This window comes from Syngnathus typhle, linkage group LG13, assembly GCF_033458585.1.
Source record: "Syngnathus typhle isolate RoL2023-S1 ecotype Sweden linkage group LG13, RoL_Styp_1.0, whole genome shotgun sequence".
NCBI lineage: Eukaryota > Metazoa > Chordata > Actinopteri > Syngnathiformes > Syngnathidae > Syngnathus > Syngnathus typhle.
The window spans coordinates 7,769,274-7,789,603 of NC_083750.1; the positions used below are offsets into that span (position 1 = coordinate 7,769,274).

A 20,330-nucleotide genomic window follows, 5' to 3' on the forward strand; every position below is an offset into this window, starting at 1 on the left:
CTAATTCAGTTGCTTTCATCTTCTCAACTCTGCATTGTATTATTCAACTTCTTTTCTCCATCACCTGTGTGGCCTTCCGGTATTAACCTTGAAAGGAGGCGCCTCTGTGGTCTTCACAGAAAGACTAGCACGGCTTTTAGTTGGACTTAAATGTCAAAAGTTGGATGCGCCCAGCAGTAGCGTAATCCCTCGGTATTAAATATAAAAAAGACCAAAGGGGTTGTCCTCACCTTCCGCTAACCACGAAGCACGTCACCAAGAAGATGAGGAGAACGACGCCACCTGCGACAGATATGGCCAGGATGGTGGTCTGGTTGGGGTCTCCGATAGCAAAGACGTCTGTGGGGAGTGGACAGAGGGAGCGTGGCAGATTTAATAAAAGCAGCGGGAGCAAGCTCAAATAGGTAAATATAAAAAGACAGCACCGTTGAGATAAAAGCGAGCCAGGGAGCGAGGGAGCTCGATGGAATAGTAAGCAATGTTCCTGATGAAAAGCACTTGCGAGGCGCTGAGATGTGAATTCCCACTCGGGCTGGCGCTGTCCAATGGTGCGTATAACAAGACTACCGGACAGAACTTTCCGAACCCATTGATTTTTCTTTTTTCGATCGAGCAATTAATCAAAACAAATATCCAGTTCATCTGGCTCAGCTAAGCACGAGCGCATCAATGCATGAAAGCATCTGTCGGTGAATTAATTCGCTCAAGTTAGCGATCTGGCGTATTAACACTAAGTCTTTCGTAATCAACAACAAATTTGTTATTAAAATTGATTGATAGTGAAGGGCATTGGGCACAATATTAGGAACACGTGCCTGATATAATACGACACTAGAAGTTTTTCCAACATGGTAAACGTACCACAAGTACTTGTATTAAGCCCCCTTAAATTTTAATTGACATCTAGGTTGGAATGTATGAAACTTAGTATAGTATAGTAAAATTAGTATTTCATATCTTCAATGACATTTAAGAAAAAAATATCCCTATATTTCTAAATTCCAAGAAATTTCTCAAATCCAGGAAACACGTGATAAATGGCGTCACTTCTAGCATAGCCTTCTTTAAAGCATATTTATTGATTATTCAATGATTAGTAGGCTAATGTGTTTCCACTTTATGCCGCCTGATCTATAGCCACACTGCTTTACATGAAGTGATTTATGAAGTCTTTATGCTTGGCCATCTGAGAATCAATGTGCACTTTGAAGAGCAGATTATAGGGCCTTCTATTGCAAGAAAATCGTTTGACCGTGATAAAGGGACGATACATGTAAATGACGGCTGACAAGGCAGAAATTTAGGCAGGAAGAAATTGGTACCCTTTCGTTGAAGGATTAAATAACTAAAACTATTTGAAACCCACGTGTTAATAAATATTTTTTTTTGTGAATATTTATCAATGATTCATCAATTCTTGTGTATATTTAGCAAAAGGGAGTTCCAAAACCAGCATGCGATTAGAAGCATTTTTGAAAACTTCTTTTAAGAAAAACTAGCTTGATATGTCGTAGCTAACCAACGCCACGTTTTAATCTAATAAATCTTTTTGTATACTTCAATGACAGGAGAACTGAAGAAGCCATTTCAATGAAAAGTGAGCTATTTAATAACCATCCGCCGTATTGATTTTTAAACTCCAGTAGGGACAAATCACCCCCACGGAGATAGAATCGAGCCGCAATGTTTGCAGCTTTGTCCTCCTTGCCCAGCAGCTCTTAGAATTCAGACACAAGACTCTCAATTATCATTATTATATTCCAATTATGTTCCTGGATCTGAGATGATAGCTAGGTTGCGTTAAATTGAAAATCTATACCTTCATGGCTGGTTTCCAGTTCAATTTCTCCACCGTAGCTCCCATATCCACCGTCTGTTCGAGCCCTGACCCTGAACACGTAGGTGGTACCCGGTTTAAGCCCGTCCACTGTCATCATATTGGAGCGTGTTTTCAAAACAGTGTAGTTCTGCTCCCGCTGGTTCTGGAGTGGACATAATAAAAAGGGAAGCAAATAATTCAAGAATATTTTGAGCAGATAAAAGCCATTGAGTAGATAGTAGAAATAATGGATAGCTAACACATCCAGTCCTGTAGATGGCAGTAATGTGCAGTACATGCGTTGCCACACTGATTTGGTAGATCCCTACTTCATGTTGACTTTAACAACAATAATAAAAAGCAAATTGCTTAGGGTGTTTCTTTGATCAGCCGATAACTTTATGGAAATCTTATGATGTTATTTCACAAATAGCCCGACAGCAAAGAAGTAGCTCCTCGTGTGTGTGTGTGTATGGATGACTAAAGTGTCAGTTAGCTGGAACCCTGCAGACACGCTGCTCATTCTCTAATGGAAGACACTCCTTAGCATGGATTAAGACTATTTCATTACTAATGCATGCCAGCGCACAAGCACTACGGTTTAATTTCATCACCTTGACGATGTTTTACGAGGTTTGTCCAACAGATGTGTGAGTAATTGACATGCTGGGAGCTGTTGGAGAGGAGCAAGTCTGACATGCCCTCAAGCTAAAACACACAGCCAATAAGTCAATAGGAGAAGAGCATGTTCAGTTTCACAAATCCCACCACCATTGGCACCGAGCTGACAACTAGCACATGCGGTACGTGCTAATAAGCAAGTAAAACGGGAGTACTAAACACAGATCAGATTCTGAAACGGAGGTCCAGCTTTCCTTTTATTATTTGAAAAAATGTTCACCATTGAGAAAACAAACATAAAAACTGAAGTCATGCCAATGGCAAACTGGTGGGGCACCTTCAAAAATAAGTTCTCGCTCACCTTCTCATAGTAGATGACCTCATACTCCACTATCACACCTTTGGGTCTTTGTGGGCCTTGCCAGGCCAAGGTCACGCTGTCCTTGCTGCGCCTTTCCTTCAACACAACGCTCACTGCAGGAAAAGAAGGAAGGATAGAACGGATGAATGTGTTTGTAGTCTGCCTCTTACGTACTGGCGGAGCTAGAAGGGGGGTTGTGGGGGGCACTGGGCACCACTAAAATATGCTTACAGGTGCCAAGCAGATACATTTTCCCATTATTTTCCACATTTTGACTTGTAGTGATCCAACTGGTGGATACAAATGGGTGACTCACTCACCTGTTTGTGACGTGGTAATATTCATCACCGCCCTTCCTTTCGGCGTGGGACTTAAGTCCGACACGCCGTTTTGGCTCTCGATGATAAAACTGTAGTTGGAGTCCGGCTGTAGGTCGGTGATGGCGACAGTGGCTGAAGAGAGGCCAAATTGTCGGGGCACAAAATGGACGCTGCTCCCGCAGGGCACGCACTGTTTGCCTTCGCCAGAGCACTTTCTGCAATAAAGGCTGTAAGTGATGTCGCCTCGTCCGCCTGTGTCTCTCGGGGACGACCACTCCAAAGTGACGCAGGTCTCGTTCACTGTGGAGATCGGGTTTTCTGGACCAGATGGGGGACCTGGGTAGAGAATAATAGAAAGGTTGCTAACCAAAGAATAAAATATTACAGCCACGACTCAGCTGGCTCTTGCTGATTTGTGGGTTTGCACCACACCATGGACTATAAATAATCCACATGATGACCATTTGATCCATAGAAAGTGCCAAGAGAGTCAATTTCTTACAAGTCGGGTATATCTTTTGATTTAGAAGACTTCATATTATTCTCAACAGCTTACAATGTGAATTTATGACACTTGGCGAAGTCTGCCGAGTAGTGCCGCAATCACTCTGAGAGGTTGACACTTCATTTCACTGAGTAATATTTTCACATTTGAATCGAACTGTTTGGTGTCACATTCCCACGTAGCGCCGCTTGTCATTTCATTATATATGCTAATAATCACCTCCAATCTGACGCCACATTTCTTCGTGACTAGTAGGTGTGTGTGAGTCACATATGAGTGCCAAAACAAATATATTCATTTCGGAATCGCCCGAAAGCAAAGTTTGAGATTGAATATCAAAGCATTCTGTGATTAACCAGTTGCGAAAACACACAAGAAAGCAAGCTGCTGTTGAGAAGACGTACCTGCAGTTACCACTGATATCTTTATATACGATCCAGGAAAAGCAGTGCAATTTAAAAGCCCATTGAGCTCCACAAAAGCAAGCGCAGCAATTTATCACTCACAGGACACAACATTAGGTACTCTAATGAGATCCTGTATAGTATAAATCAGACTCAGTTAGGATTAAAGTTGCTAAGGCTCATTATGTTTATTCATTTAAAAAAAAAAAATCTATTTAGTTGTATGTGTTTCTGCTATTTTGGGCACGCTCTTAAATTATAAAAGAGAGGTCAAATATTTGAACCATATCTCCAGTATGATGCAGTGTAATTCAACACTACTGCAAAAAGTTTATGGAAGTCGATTCAAACTCTCATGGCAGAGCATCAGTCGATCAAATCGCTTTTTGGGCACGTGATGAGTCCAGTGAATATGGCTGCACTTAAAGTGCTGAAGTTAATCCAAGCGTATAAAAATGAAAGTGCAGACAGTTTGATGACATGTCATCTAGTAATGGCTGAGTACAGAGCCCTGGGGAACTCCGGCACAGCCTGGGCCTTTCCTGATTAGCCTTCCCAGTGGTCTCAGGGACATGAGTGGGGGACGCAAGTGTCGCAGAGCTCAGTGACTGTGATTGGAGACCACGCGGGGCGGATAATTGGAGCTGTCTGAAAAGAAATCTGTCAGAAGAGCATACTGATTTATCCTACTAATTCTGTCATTTTCTTTTCTGCATCCCCCACTTCTCTCGACCACGCATTGGCGTCCATCACGTGCCTGTGTTGGACCGCTGCAATTCTCTTCAGTTCTATCCCTTCCCCCCTTCTTAAGTGTCATTCCACATATCTCCCTTTGACTTACTAGGTGCTCACCTTTTCTCCTTGTTTGATCCATTTCTCTCCTTCTCCCATTTAGGGGAGCATGCATATTTGAACGAGGCATTAGTCATTTCCAGCTGATAACACCTGTCACATCTCACCTGCTACAACGATTAATGAGTGTAATCTACCATAACCTGATAATGGCTCTGCACGTTTGTGTGTGTGTGCACGCACACTCTGGGGTGTTTCCGTGCGGAAGGTTCGTGCTCTTCTTCTCCTCTCGCAGTTATCGTGTCACTGTCCTTTCCCGCTTCCAACATCCTTCCGTCTATCTCAATCCATCGCTTTGCTTGTAGTCTTGCCTCCGTGCTCATCGGAGAGAATTAAATCCCTTTGGCAGTGTGTGTGTGTGAGTGTGCGAGAGGGAAAGGTCAAGAAATTTCTGACGTGCTTGTGATAAGAGTATCAGCGTCATGTGTTCTCACGGCACGGTGACCTACAAGCACTCAGCTAATACGCATGGATGCATGCGTGCTTCATGTGTGCGTCAGGTGTGTTGAACGGGCAAAGCCCAAGGAAAAGGGAAACGGCACGCATGGCTTGATGGGGAAAACATAAAATTGGAAAGCTGTCATGCATTGTAAATCCTTCCAAAAATGCATCACAAACTAATTAAATTTAATGTCATCCAATAGTTATAAGTTAAAGCCGTAGCACACGATGAAATTAACTTTCGTCTGCGTGTGTTTATTTGACTAATATTTCGGCGTAAGGTTCACTCACGTGTGCACGCCATGGAGCGTGGATCGCTGTCGGCTCGGTGAAAGCCTTTCTCGCAAATGCACTCTGTGGCTTGCTCCTGAGGGGACGAGCTGTGTGGAGGACATTTGTTGCAGTAGGCGTCGGTGGCCGAGGCCTTGTAGGTTCCGGGTCTGCATGCTGGGTCGAGGAAAAAAAACGTTAATAACCGCGAAAGGCACAGGGGATATTTATTAAAGATTATTCACAGACATGTTTTTTTCTACACATAAGCTGATTTACTATAATATCTGCGAAGCACAAAAACTAGAGGAACAGCAGAGGCAAAAAGTGATGCATCATACGATGTGTCGTGCAGCACCCATGGCAACGAACACCAAAACAAGTCTGATTTAATGTATTGTGGCATTCGGTCTACGTGAGATCTTTTCGCGTCAGGCGGGCAGACCGCGGGGTCGTACTGTAACAAAATAGCCAAACAGCATCTCAACTGTCACGAGTCTCGGGTAAGCGTCGGCTCTTCAGGCTAGCTGCCGGCGAGGCACAAATACGCAGCCGCAGTGACTTTGGCAGGGACAGAATATGACTCTTTTTTGGCTCGGGCTGCATAGTTGTCATTTTGTGGAATAAAAAATGTGCATTTTGGATTCAAAGCATTTTTCTTTTTGGTAAGCTTACTAGTAATGCAAATGATCAGACTTTTAGAATTTGTCGATCGATGAATGATGTCAGTGATAGGATCGGCAAAATAAGACTTTACAGCAAACACTTTTGGTCATTTTCTCTCATCGTTACAAATACAACAACAAAATAATTTAATATAATTCCATTTTAATCATATAATTATTTATAAACATCAACTTAATTCTTTTGGGGGGGGCTGCGTTTTGGTGACAATATTTAGGGCCGACTTTTTGCCAATTAATTTAAACGACTTTCAACTATATGCAATTTTCTTTTTTTTTTTTACTATCCTCTGAATTGGAGTGGTAATCGATTTTGATCAGCTCCAAAATGACGATAGTGTAAATCCTTCATTCATAATATTCAAATGCTTTTCAACCCAATCTTCCCTGTTGTAGATCGTAATACAGTCCACCAAACCCCATGTAATGAAAACGATCATCATGAGTGTTCTTATGCATATTTGTCTGCAGAATAGCAGAATCATGAGAATCCACCTGGCACTGATTGTATGTTGGTGTGCCCGACCGTCACTTGTGTATTAAGTATGCTGTTAATGTGTATGTGTCTGTGTGCGCCGGCTGATTGCTTGTGACGGTGGTGAAGGTCACGGATTTAATCAAGGTACAAAACCACTCATTCCAGGAAAGCTGTTGATTATCACACTAATGCGCATCCCCCTCACACGCACGCACGCGCGCACACACACACACGACATATATGCAAGGCAATAGTAGTTAACCTGCAGAGAGAGCATTGGAAATGTGGCCTAAAAGCAGTGTGATTTCTCAAAGTGGAACTAAGTTCTTCCACCTGGATGCTGTGCTCGCTAGTGAACAGAATTTATTTTTAGGCAAAACATTCATCATATTGGGAGCAAGGTCCACCAGCGCAATTCCCCTAAGACTCCCATAGAATGCTTGAACAGGAGACGTGTTTGTATAAAAAAAAAAGGGGGGGAAAACAAAAGTAAAAGCAAGGTAAGGAGAAGGAAGGACAGGAAGGGTTTATTCTCAAAGGGAGGATTCTTTGGCCTCTTTCCACCTTGCCTTCACCTTCCAAGATAATGGGTGCCCATGTGTGTGTGTTTGGCTGAGCTGCAGAAGTAGGGTGGGCTAGCGAGTATTCTCCAGGGGCGTCTCATCCGGAGCGTCCTTGCTCTTGCCAGGCCTGGCATTCCAACAACTTCTTGATCAAAGTCTGTGTAAAAAAACTTGGCGTCTTTGAGTATAGTGCGTTGCTCTCCCAATCTATTATTTTTTTTGCCTCGCTGCTGTACCTCATCCCGCTTTATGTCTCTTACACAGTACCTCTTCTTTCCTCTGACGCCCTCTTTTGCCCTCATGGGATATTCTACCTGACGGAGTTCCCTTATGATTTATGCCTCGCCGCAGATAAGAAAAGACAGTCGCGCAAGCACAACTTTGCACAGAAAAGAGTCCCACTCGAGACGAGATGTTAAGCTTTAAAGAAAACGAAGCTGTGGAACGCCGCATTTGAATTACCGTAAATTTCGGACTATAAGCCACGACCTTTTTTGCAGATTTTGAACCCGGAATCACGAGTTTTAGCTGGTGCTTTTTATAGTCCGGTGCGGCTTATAGTCCGAAAATTACGGTATCTAATGGGATATGGTAAAATCTACAATACATTCAGTTATTAGTGAAGCTAGTGGTATTGAAGTCTTTTGATTGGCTAATACTATCAAGCAGCGCCGTGAGAGTTTGTAAGTGGCAGGGAAAATCCAATTCCAATTAATTGGTCTGAAAAGTATCATTTAGTTAATACTAATACATATTGTTGCTAATCAAGCTATGCTTAAATGCTCTTCTGCTATATGGCAGAAGGTACAATTAAATCTACCATTTGTAAGTAAATTGAGACTAAAATTATTGCAGTATATATAGCTTAATTTTTTGGGTGGTTTGTCAGGAGATGTAAAATATATCTTGGCTCAATAACATTTGAGAAACACTTGAGATTGATAGATTGATCTCGCTAGCTAACCCGCTTGCTATGGCCGCAGTGTTTAGCACGTCTGCCTCACAATCGAAATGTACTACTTTGTGGCTAATTAGCATATCACCCATCTGACAAGCTATTGTGCCAGTAAATGCACAATGATTTTCTTTTTTGTAAAGTCAGAGGCTGAGCGAGGATGCTTGAGTATGTTTCTTCTAACGACAAAGAATGGCCTCAGATCCAGTGTCTTATTAAATATTTATCTGGTCACCAGAGAGACTCTCTGTATTTATGCCAATCGATAGCTCTTAGATATGATGTAGTAGAGCTAATCAGGAGGGCACGAACGCTCGGAGTGAGGCGAGAACAGCCCGTCCATCTCTTCTGGTATCATGCAAGAGTGTGAACAGTTAGAAAAATAACAATTATTTTTTTATTTCTCCAGGGTTGTCCCCACATGTTTTTTTTTTTCCCATCTTAGACATTACAAAAAAATCACGTTAGCTTCACTGAAGGCTCTAAATTGTCATTAGGTGTCAATGTGTTACTAGCTTGGTAGCAAAAGCGATATTTTTTGTTGTTGTAAATTGTGACTTAAACTTTGATGAAACTAGAATGCATTTGTCAAAGCCCCAGAAACACAATTTCTTTGAAAGTCTGAATTTGCTCTGTGTCGGGGGACATCTGGAGGTGGTTAAAACCAGCAGAATGTTGTTAACGCTGAAGCTATATTATTTGGAAAAAAGGTGATGAAATGTCAGTTTTTGCTTGTTCCGCTGCGCCCGAGTTTTTATTGCTTTTGCTTGATAAATGACGGTAAACGTTATTAACTTGCTATCATGCGCTTTGGCTGCAAGTCACTTCACTTTATTAACTCAAGTTGTGTGTGGATGCGGAACCCGAATCATTTTAATTATTGTCTTTCCAATATGATTGTCGGTTATTCATATTTATTCTGGGGTTTTATGAAAACCATGAGCCCAACATTAAATGAAAGTGTTTAGCCTTACGATAAAACTTTATTGAGGAACACACATTAACGGTTTAATATCCATAAATGAAAAGCAAAGCATTGTACCAATTTATTCAAACATAAATGTCGCTGTTTTGAGAATCACCAGCGTCAATTTCGATCTGATAGGAGAGTTGTACACTTGAGGATATTTAGTACACAGTGGTGGCTTTATAAATTGCTTGAACGAAGACTAGGAACTGACTTGTTAAAGGTCTTGTGCAGATTTATAAACAAATGCAGAAACGTACACAAGCGCAAAGCCAATACCTCACGGTCAATACTTTCTAATTAACATCCAAACAGGTGGTTGCTGAGACTGTGCTCTCTTGTCTACTCTCAACTCTGGCGCTGGTCGGACTGGTAATTACTTCTTTCCTGGCCCTCTAAGACAATCAGTTCAAGGCAAACATTGGCTCACCATCAGGTTTGCCACAAAGCACTGAAAAGGGAGAAAAGTGTGTGTGTGTGGTGGTGTTGGATGGGCACCAAATGTGTGTGTATTCACATTGTATAAAGCTCGGTGGCCCCCAGGAGATGAGCTCCATAATGGTCTCCATGGCAACGGGCTTTCTAGCTGGAACCCTCCTAGTACCCCACGAGCTCCCAAAGCAAAATAGCAGTGCATGCATGTGTGTGCACGTAGGTTCGTGTGAATGTGTGTGTGCGATCCAGGCTACTTAAAAATTGATACATCAAACATCAGTGGAGAAATGTGATGAGATTGAACGTGACATCCTTTACGGCCACTAGAGTCGCATCTCTACGCGTGTTTGTGCTCGAGTGCGTACGGGCGTGAAACATGTTTACACTTGAATTGACATGTCTTGGTGCTAAACAAACTTCGGAGCCACATTAACGACACCTAACAGCGAATGGAGAACAATGTTGTCGTCATGCGCGCGAGTAGCCGTAATCGAGTTTCTCAGCCATTCTGAGATGGAATATTGTCAGCTTGCAAAAAAAAAAAAAGCTGCAGAGGAATCGTGCCGCCACGTGCGGCCGTGTGGGGAATAGAGATGTCAAGTACTCTGCTGAGACTAGCACTCATGGCTATTTTTAACAGCAGAATGCCGAGCAAAATGCTCACACAATGCACTCTCATAATGGCTGGATCCTTTGGACCAATTAGATTTTTCATTCTTAAGGGATTGTATTAACTTTGGACTTCTCCTGGGAAACTTTTCCATAAGTTGCATCATCTAAAGTGGTGAGATAAGGACAATTCAGAATTGTGCTTAGAGGGTTTTTAGAGCTGGAAAAATAAATCATGGAAAACGCCTAAGCGAGCAGTTCCGACCCAACGATCTAATTTCTCTTAATTTGTCAGAAAATTATTTATTTAGAAGATATAATGTCTATTTGTTCATCAATTTATGTTAGTGACATATAGATCAGAGATCTCGCCCACGTTCACATTTGGCCCGGCCCCCTGAACAATACCAGAGAAGCCCAAATTTTTTATTATATATATATATATATATGTTTTTTTTTCCCCATCCAAAAATGGATCTTGGCTGAAAAGAAGTCTACAACAATTTTTAAGATATGGTCCCTACTACTAAAGATCAAATATATTCTCGCGGTCTGTCCACAGTAAATTAATACACAGCACATGGAGAGAATGAACATAGGCTCCGATTGTATGTTTGGACTTGAAGTTTGATGTGGGCAAAAAAATATGATCCCAGATGTGGGAGAAAAAACATATATACATAGTAATTATGTCATATATATTCAAGTCTGTATATTGTAACTGCAAACTTTCTCATTTACCATTTTGTACTCCATTCACACAAAAAAAAGCCGCTGCGGTAAAGCAGCGAGGTCGTCTGGCATCAATTAAGCCGACGTATGTGTGTGTGTGTGGCGTTCAGACGGAACTGTGTGACTGACACCTCACACACACCCTCTCAGTGTTTATGGCATCATATGGCTTGGCCAACTCGCAAATTCCGACCGGATATGAAACGCTTGGTGATGTCCGAGCGTGTGAAGCACGTGAGCACGCTGTGTGTGTTCTCACCATAGCCGTCCAATTACAGCGAGCGGTGAAGGGGAACCGCTGGATGAAGCTTGTCCTCTTCTTCCTTCTGTCCATCTCTGTCTTTCATCTCTGATGCCGTGACTCTGTTTTTCTCCTTTACATGTCTCTGTTTACCCTTCCGTCTATTTTTTTATCTTGCCGTCTTTTCGATTGGTTGTGCCCGCGTGTGTCGCGTTTCCCGGTGGACGGTCTGTCATATGTTGACCCTGACCTTCTCCAGAGCTCCTGCGCAAATATTTACCCTCTCGCTGACAGGGACACACACGCACGTACGTGTGCGCAGAAAGCTCAATTTCACTACGATTAAAGCAAACACACACACACATACACACACGCGTACGTGCACGCTCCTTGCTGGCAGTAATCCAAGCGGATGGCTCACTAATTTCAACTCGACATGATTATCCCAGAGGCTAAAAAAAAAAAGATTAAATATATGCCAGGTGTGTGCATGTGTGAGTGAGGGGTCATGACTAATGAAAAGAAGAAAGAGGGAGAGCGAGAACCCAACAGGCCCATAGGAGAACTCTGCTGGGAGTTTGCTTGACAATCTGAATAGCTTATTCTTCCGCCTGCTCCTTTTCCAAAGCATCACCTTTCACATTTGGAATGGAACTGGACAGATCTCCTTGACACACATCTAGACCAAATTCAACACACACGTGTTTCTCCGAATATCCGCCGTCATTCGGCGACCAGCTGAGTCGGAATAGGAGGAGCCGTGCACGTCCTCGCCTCGCTGTGGTTATTTTCAGTTCATCACGCTCAATAATTCATTCTCTCAGGCGGAGGTTTAAACGTGAGCCTCATGTTTGATTCTCAGAAAAATGGCACACATGCGAGGAAGCACAAGTGCGCACCTGTCAAGTGGAAGGCCGACTTCTCGCCGACTTTCTCGGCGGGTGAGCGCATAATATTGACGGCGGCAAAAGGGAAACGGCTCCACTCGTAGTGGGCTTGCCATCTAAGCTTTCATTTAGCGCCATGCGGGAAGCCAAGTGGGTATCGTTGATGGCTCCTTTGTGCCCGTTCTTGCGCCAAGGACGGCGGGAATTTTACAACTGACAAATATAAAACAATGTCTCTCAGCCGCTATGTTAATTTCTACTATGATTCGGAGGGTTCAAAGCGAGCTGATGTTATATTTACGAATAAAGCACATCTACAAATATCATCTGAGAACAGATTGCGTTTGCCTGTAGTCGGATCAAATCCACTAAAATCGCAATGTGCCGCAACTTAGACCTGGTCACAAAGGGTCTAAAATTAAGTCTACTTTGTGTAACCGGTGTCAGAGAGACAAATACTAGTTCTAATATTAACACAGTAACTTGTAATAGTTGTTTTCCACAGAGGATAAAGAATATATGCCTGGACGTTCTGTTGTTCCAGATTCTTCGTACCATCATTTTTTACAAACTGTTCACGTTATGCCTTTCAGTTCGATTTGTCGGTATAAATTTATGAAGCAAGTCATTTATTTCTGTATGTTTGTAAGAATAACCAGATGTGATTGGAAGAATTTCCTCATCAGCAGCTAGAACAGAAACAAATAAACTGCTTTCCTGTTTGCTTTTCTGAAAAGTGCCTTTCAAACCACGAAAGTCAATAAGCTATTATAAGTGTAGCTCGTGTCGGCAGGTGTATTCATCATTTGAGGAAATGGAACGTTCCATCGCAAAAGTGCTTTTGTCTTAATGCTGTGGGGTAATAACTACAGCTGTCGTGCCAAGAAAAGCTGCTTGCTTGCACCCTCATATGTTGAATGGAATGGCTCCCTTATCAGCACTCTCAGCCATTGCTGACTTTTACATTGCGCCGCTTGTTTGCCGGGCGCTGACTTAACATCAGTCATCAATCCGTTCTGCCAATCAATTGTTGTAAAAAGACGATTGGCAGCCGGCTACGAAACCAACTAAAGCCTCAACAAATTGGACTTTGACCGCCACTACATTTGTATGTCATGTTTGGTGTTAACGTTGGCCCGATCTTTCTGACAGACCCATCGTACATCTGGAAGCCATCCATGAACTCGAAAGAGACGAAGGGAAAAGGGGGGGGTAAGGGGAAAGGGTCAATAGCTGCCTTCCTGTGTCGACGCTTCCTGCTTGCCAGACCTGCCGGCTCTCTTTCGCTGCCATCTTGAAAAAGCTTTAGATCTTAAATGGAGCTGAGCTAAAACTGACTCAACACTACAGAAATGTGCACTTGTTTAACTAACTGGAACTCAGCAGCATATGAATCACAGCCAATTAATGGCGACTGTACCCAGAGGAACCCCCCCCCCCTCCCCCAACTGTGGGGGATAAGGCTATATTAAGGCACCGGGAGATGGAAACACACGTGTTTCTCAGTTCTTGTCCCGCTTTTGCCGCAATCATGCCGACGGGCTACACCGTGACCGTCGCGTTTGCTCCGCGTCGGAGTGTGGCAGGTGATCCGCCGTGGTGAAAGAGGCTGTGAGCTTTGAGCCAGCGTGTAATTCCACATTGTCTGCATCAATGCCGCACGGCTATGTACATGGTGGCTATTGTATGGCGAGAATCACGTGAGTGCCAAAGCCTTTGTAAGCATGCGTGTCATTTGTTCAAACACAAAAGGGGGGGAAATGAGAAACGAAGGGAGAGAAATGTGGAATGGTGGTGAGGCAGACATTTTGGGGAAAAAAAAAGATAAAGAGATAAAGGTGTTGAGTTTTGTAGAGACAGGTAGAAGATAAAGGCCACTAGCCTTTTCTTGTTCCATTTTTTGAACGTGCTGCTTATCAATTAATTAATGAAGAAATGGTTTGGCGAAAGTCTTTAGTTTCTCGTGAATGTTATTTGCAGACATTCTGAATCATTTCATGCCCTGTGTGAGAACACAAGAATAATATTTATTGATTTATTTAAAGAGAACATGTTTGTTAATGGACCAAATATATTTTGATTAAAAATGAAATAGACTGTGTAAAAGAAAATGCTGTTTTATTGACCCTCGTTCCAAAAAAAAGATTACGTTTCAAATACCGTAATGAGAAAAAAATATTTTTGCCGTGCCTAAAATAAACTTGAGTAGAAAAACCAAAGATTCACTCGTATTATAAAATGACGAGATCTCGTTCCATATTGAATCAAATCTAAATCGAACCGATTTGAATCGTTTCGCTGAAAAATGAACCGGCTTGGAATCATATTCCATCGACCTATTTTTTTTTATTTTATTTTAAACAAATTGTAAAAACCGCACAAGAGCATCTTGACTCACTGTTCAAATCATTTTGTTGCCGCCCACTCCCTGCCATCTTTCACCCTCGTGCTCTCAAGCTCCCTGAGCTGCCACCAAGACTTGAGCGCAGAAACCCAAAAAAAATTCCTCGTGTGAACATGGAAAGTGGGTGTATGGAGCCAAGATATTGACCTTCAAACGTCTGCATGCAGTGAACACAAAATTGCTCACTTTACCAAGCCAACACACATGGCGAGTGGGATGGAGACAGAGTTCAGGTTGTGTGTGGAAGAGCCACTGAAGTGAAGCGGGTTCCCCACTGAGCTTTCCATAAATGAGCTCCATCTCTTTTGCAGGTGCGAAGATGACCCTTTCTCTACATCTGTTCTTTTGCTAATTGTCAACAGAGGCTGGAATCCTCCAATGCGATATGACGTCTGTTGTGTGTCCATGTCTATGTGTGCACTCGCAAGCCTTTTAAGTGCACCGGCTTTCATCTTGTGCATCTAATGGGCCATCTTGATTAAAGCCCGACTGAGTCCATGTCGTATAACCTTCAGCTTGCCGCTGTTTTCGCCGAGGTGGATAAACAGGTTTTTTTTTCCTTCTGGTCTGTGGTCATAGCCAAAGTCTTGATTGTCCTAACAGCTGAGAAGGAACCCCCCCCCCCCCCCCCCCCCCATCGCTCCTTTGATCGCCCGCCCGTCCCTGAACAAACGCAATTCTGAATTCCCCTCACAGCACGGGTGTTTTTCCCAAAACTCTTCTGTAAATGACATTGCGTTGCCTCCCCAAAGTTATGATCTCATAGCCGCAGCCAAGTGGACTTTACGGTGTGTAAAAGTGATGTTTGCCTGACTTTTGCACATGGCCGGCCCTTAATAGACGGGTTCTCTGCCAAGGAGGTTCTGTTTTCATAGCGGTTGCTTTATCCGTCACTTTCAATGAGTTGGATGGGAGCAGGAGGAACTCTGCGAGTTTTAGAGTCAGGAAATATTATCATTATAATAAGAGGAATAAGATATTATTCTGAATTATTATTATCTAATTATTATTAATACTATAATGATATTTCTTATAAGAAATATTAGAAATATAATACGTCTTATTATAATATTTTATATTATAAAAAATTGTAATATTTAAATATAATAAAGATTCTCATAATAATTCTTACACATGTTTAATTTACAGTGATAATGTCTCCAGTGAATCGGAGGTCCTTTTGTGCTCTCCAGACTTAATATTTTAGATTGTAGATTGCAGGAGACAAATGCCCAAGCCTTGGCAGAGGTCCCACTCCTCTTGGTCTGAGTGCTATTTTATAATGTCCTAAATAGTCGGCACGGCTCTATAAAGATTCGTATATTCAGTATGTCAGCAGTGCCTGAGCCTCGAGGTCCTCACTCATTCACACATTTGCTTTTAGTCCAATTTTCCACCGAGCAAAAAGGAATGCCAATTTGTTGCGTCTTACTTTCTTCTCGTACATGTGACATCATTATTGCAGCAGAAAAACAGATCCTCAGTGCACGACGAGAACACCGGTAAATGGAATCGCGTACGCAACAAAAAGACGTGCCACGAAGAGCTTTAATGCTGCGGCACGCTGAGGAAAAGAAAGTGCGAGGAGGTCTTGTGAGGACTTGTGTTGAGGTGACAGGTGTCTGTCCTTCTCCGCTCTCTTTTTGCCATCTGAGGCAGTAATTGGTGCTGTCAGACACACAGGAGAGGACAGAACACACACGCAAACACACACTCCTGCCCTTCAACGTGTACCCCTTGGGCTTAAAGAGGTTTGTGAAGAGGTTTTTACGACGCTCCCTACCGTCTGGGAGAAAGCAGGAGAGTGCGAAGGAGTGCAAAACGGGATTGGAGGGAGTAATGGCGGATGGGAGCAGAATGTAGGAGAGACCGACAAACAAGCTTGCCTAGAAGAGGTGGTGGCCTCCTGGAGTGTGCAAATGATGGTTGAGTAGGAGTGAGGGAGAGATTGTGTAAGTCCCCGTGAAGTGACAAGGCGCATCAGTGTGATGGAGGCGCAGTGTTGTTAAGCACGCACACTTTGCTTCACAGGCGACGCACGTGCCAGTGATATAACACGGGCAAACAGAACGGCGTTACGCAATCGCCATCCATCCATCCATCCATCCATCCATCCATCCATCCATCCATCCATCCATCCATCCATGCTGTCAGTCTACATGTGTTGCTGCACCAAATATTATTTTCTTATTATTATTGGGTTTAGCTTATATGATCATCTACTTGATAGACTAAATTGACCGAATATTTAAAAAGATGACACAGTGGGAAAAGTGAGATACTATCATAAGAATGCGTGAGGACAATGAGGCCTATTATTGAGAAGACCAAAGCGAGGTTAGCGGTAGCATAGAGGAGGGAGATTGCAGGGAAAAAAGAGGGCAGTAATTGGAGGTGTCTGCTGTTTGTCTAACACAGAAAGGGCTAGTAATGATTCCATTAGCGCCTCACACCGAGAGAGAAAGAGAGAAAGGGACGGGCACACAAAGAGACACGCTGCGAGGAGAGCTGATGGGAGTCCGAGACAAACACCGAGACAAAACGAGGCAGCTCAAGGAGGAGATCCACACACAACATTAACACGGTAAAACAATGAACGGCAGTGCAGCAAAGTGGCTAAAAGAGAGAAGGAATTCAAAGTGGCCATTACAAGACTTGTTCACCTGCGCAATTGTGAGTCATATCCATTTTCTCCCTCCACAACTCTTTGTGTGCAGGCAGTGATTTAAATGCATTAGCAGCGTGTGGTTTCCCAGTGGAGGACCTTCTGAATGTGTCAGGGCAGGAACATTTTGTTTAGAGTCGCCGTGGACGTGTAAGAGGACGCGGCGGAGCCTGCCTGGCCGCCTCTCAGTGGGGGCACATTAAAGTGTGTCGTACATTTAGGCGGCCTCTCTTTTGAATGCGCCGTGGATGCTGATGCAGGGATCAACATCAATGAGTACACCCACTCTAAATACGGTGAAATTATTTTTTTTTTTTTGTGCACGGGGATGATTGCCATTTGCAATCATTGCAGTTCTTTTCAATATAGAAAAAAATGGATTATGAAAGAACATCAATGGGTTTGTAATTATTATTTTGGTGTGGATGCATGTTGGCAACTTTCATAGATTTTTAACAATAAATTCAGATTTTCCAGTTAACATCATATTTACTATAATAAATAGCTGTTGTAATCTTAGAAATATGCAATGGTCAAACTCCCACACTCCCCAATCAAAACTGATTATCATTTTTCCAGTTCCTACAATTGGATCATTTGCAGGTGGTCGTAATATGCTGGCTGTTAAATTTCCTAAATTAACCAAAATACATTTGTAAGACTGAGTAGGTGGCGAAGGCAAGCCTGCCACCGATATGCTTCTAGTCATCACGAGGGAATTAACATTTTTTGACAAGTACCCGTTGATTGTTTCTAGAATAATCTCCACACAAGCAAATATGCTTTAACTTGAACTCAAACCAAAAAGGATTTACGACCAACAATGGAAGCCTGTCGAGGACTAATCTCCTTATTACAGAGCACAAAGGTCACATGATTCTACGTACAGACCCACACACACATTTACATTGAATGCTAAGGAAAAATGCTAGCAATATGTCTATTTTTTAAGACCGAAGACAGTTTGTGATTTTAGTCACATGACGTTGATGCACAGTCAGTCTTCGCGGACCACATAAAATGATGGGGTGGGCCGTATCTGACCCCCAGGCCTTGAGTTGGACACCTATGAGGTCCCTTAAGGTCAACTCTTTTTGCAATGGAGTGTCCATTATAACAAAAGGACCGACAGAGTAGGAAATGAAATCAGCCGTGATGAAGCAAGCAGCAGACAGACGCGAAGCTCAACTGCGATTGAGATGCAGCCAGAGTTCCGTCACAATCTGTGCGCATTACCAAAGCGCAAGCTGCAGTGTACAGCTTGTACTTATTCACTTGTCTCTAAGGCCCCAACTGCCAAGGTTTGAGGGTGTCTTGGCGCTTGCTTCTCCAAAAAAACATCCGAGATTGCATTATGTGCTCGGGTTGTAAGTTTGCAAGGATGAATATCCCTGAATTTTTTTTGTTTTGTTTTGTTTTTCTTTCCTGGAAGAAAGTGAGCCTGCGGGGACACGGTGGGAAGGCGTCGAACTAATAGAGCTTACTCTACCAAATACATGCAGGCAGACAAGCACGGCGCACATTGCACATGCCATCTGTGGAGTTTTACGACTCAATAAACGCCTTCCTCGGGCATACCTTTTTCCTTTTTCAACACAAACACGCAAACAGCAATAAACACATTCTCAAACTGTGCCTCTCCTCAGCTCAGCGGGGAAAATGAGATGTTCAAGCTGGACAAACACACACAACTCTCTAAAATAGAGCAAAAGATGCCTCAAAGCATCTCCAACAGTTCTCTGGCCAAACATTGTGGAGGGGGAGGTTTCTTGAAGGCCTGGCGATTGCAAACGTGCAGAAATATGCACACTAATTGCGACAGTTAGGAAAATATCTCAGCGTTACGCTGTCCAGAGCCAGAAAACACATTTCAGACAAACACGCGGTCCACTCACGTTGGCAGATGTCCTTGTTCTCCTCGAAACCCGGTTTGCACACACACCTCCCGATAGGAACCAGCCAGCCTCCGTCTGCGCTGCAGTACATCTTTGGAACCTCAAATTCCTCGGAGGCATTCACGCACGCTCCGTGTACCTCCACCAGGGCCGTGTCTCCCCCTGTTATGGTGTCAGGGAACTGGGCCAAATTAAGCACAGTGAGTGGACACTTCTTGTAGAAGACCCTGACGGAGACCAGAGCGATGCAAGCGCCCAGGTCCTGGAAGGCCAGGTAGAAGCCTTTTTTGCTTAGGTTGCTGATGTCGCGCACTTCCGTGTTTAGCTTCATCACACGGTCGCCGACGTCCACCTGCAGAGAGGAGACATTTTGTCATTCTGTATCAGATGACAAAAACATTACACATCTGATTTAGCAAGTAAATAACTTTTTTCTCTTTTTTTGCCATATTAGAATAAAATGTAATTTCACATCCACTGCTGTAGGTGGCAATAGCAGAATAGTTATTCGATGTATTTTTTATTATCTTTGAATAAGGATACAAGTTTGTAGAATGGCGTACACAAATTATACTATATATAGTTATGACAGAGTGGGCGGAGCTGAAATAAGGCGGAAAATAATCCCAAATAACGTTTTAAACTGATGTGAGCTGTGGCCGACAGCAGCTTCTGCGTGAGTTTTTCAGTTTGACTATTTTCTACCGGCTGAAAAGTGCATCGCGACCGACGCTCGAGCATTATTTATTTTTTGTGTGTGTGTCCTTACCTGCGTAAAGCTTTCATCTGCAGCAATCGTATCAATTTTGACATACTGGCTTTCCTTGATAAACCACAAGTTGGCATTGTTCGACTCATAGTAGTACATGTTGAACGTCTGCAACGGCAATAAAATAAATAGATTTACATCAACGTCTACGCTTGGAAAGAACACTCAGGGATACAGCAGTCCACCCAATGTGAAATTTTAACAAGCTTGGCGCCCTCTCCTCTCACGTCCGTCAGTCCATCTGTCTCGATAACTAGTCGCGGCTCTTTGAGAAACGCTGCTCTGTGCAATCTCATATCATCTCTCCGCCACTCATTCCAAAAATGTTAGGTCAGTGACTGAGCGCAGTAGACAGACAAAGTGGAGTGATGTGAATACAGAGGAGCAGTCAAATCACAGATATGAACGAAGGGGGGGCCTGTGAAAAATATGTATCGGGAATTAAAAATATACA

At 43.0% G+C, this 20,330-nt stretch overlaps 1 protein-coding gene across 5 annotated transcripts in view; it reads right to left on the reverse strand.

Annotated features, from left to right (window-relative positions):
- The window catches only part of epha4b (eph receptor A4b), a 55,234-nt gene that overhangs the window by 20,134 nt on the left and 14,770 nt on the right, over nt 1–20,330 (reverse strand). For all 5 annotated transcript variants that reach the window (XM_061294475.1, XM_061294478.1, XM_061294477.1 and 2 more), the window contains 7 exons: nt 19,877–19,984; nt 19,108–19,459; nt 5,615–5,770; nt 3,122–3,457; nt 2,802–2,914; nt 1,820–1,982; nt 231–339 (listed from right to left, as the gene is read on the reverse strand). In XM_061294475.1, the coding sequence (XP_061150459.1) occupies nt 231–339; nt 1,820–1,982; nt 2,802–2,914; nt 3,122–3,457; nt 5,615–5,770; nt 19,108–19,459; nt 19,877–19,984 (1,337 nt within the window). The remainder of the gene's footprint in view (nt 1–230; nt 340–1,819; nt 1,983–2,801; nt 2,915–3,121; nt 3,458–5,614; nt 5,771–19,107; nt 19,460–19,876; nt 19,985–20,330) is intronic.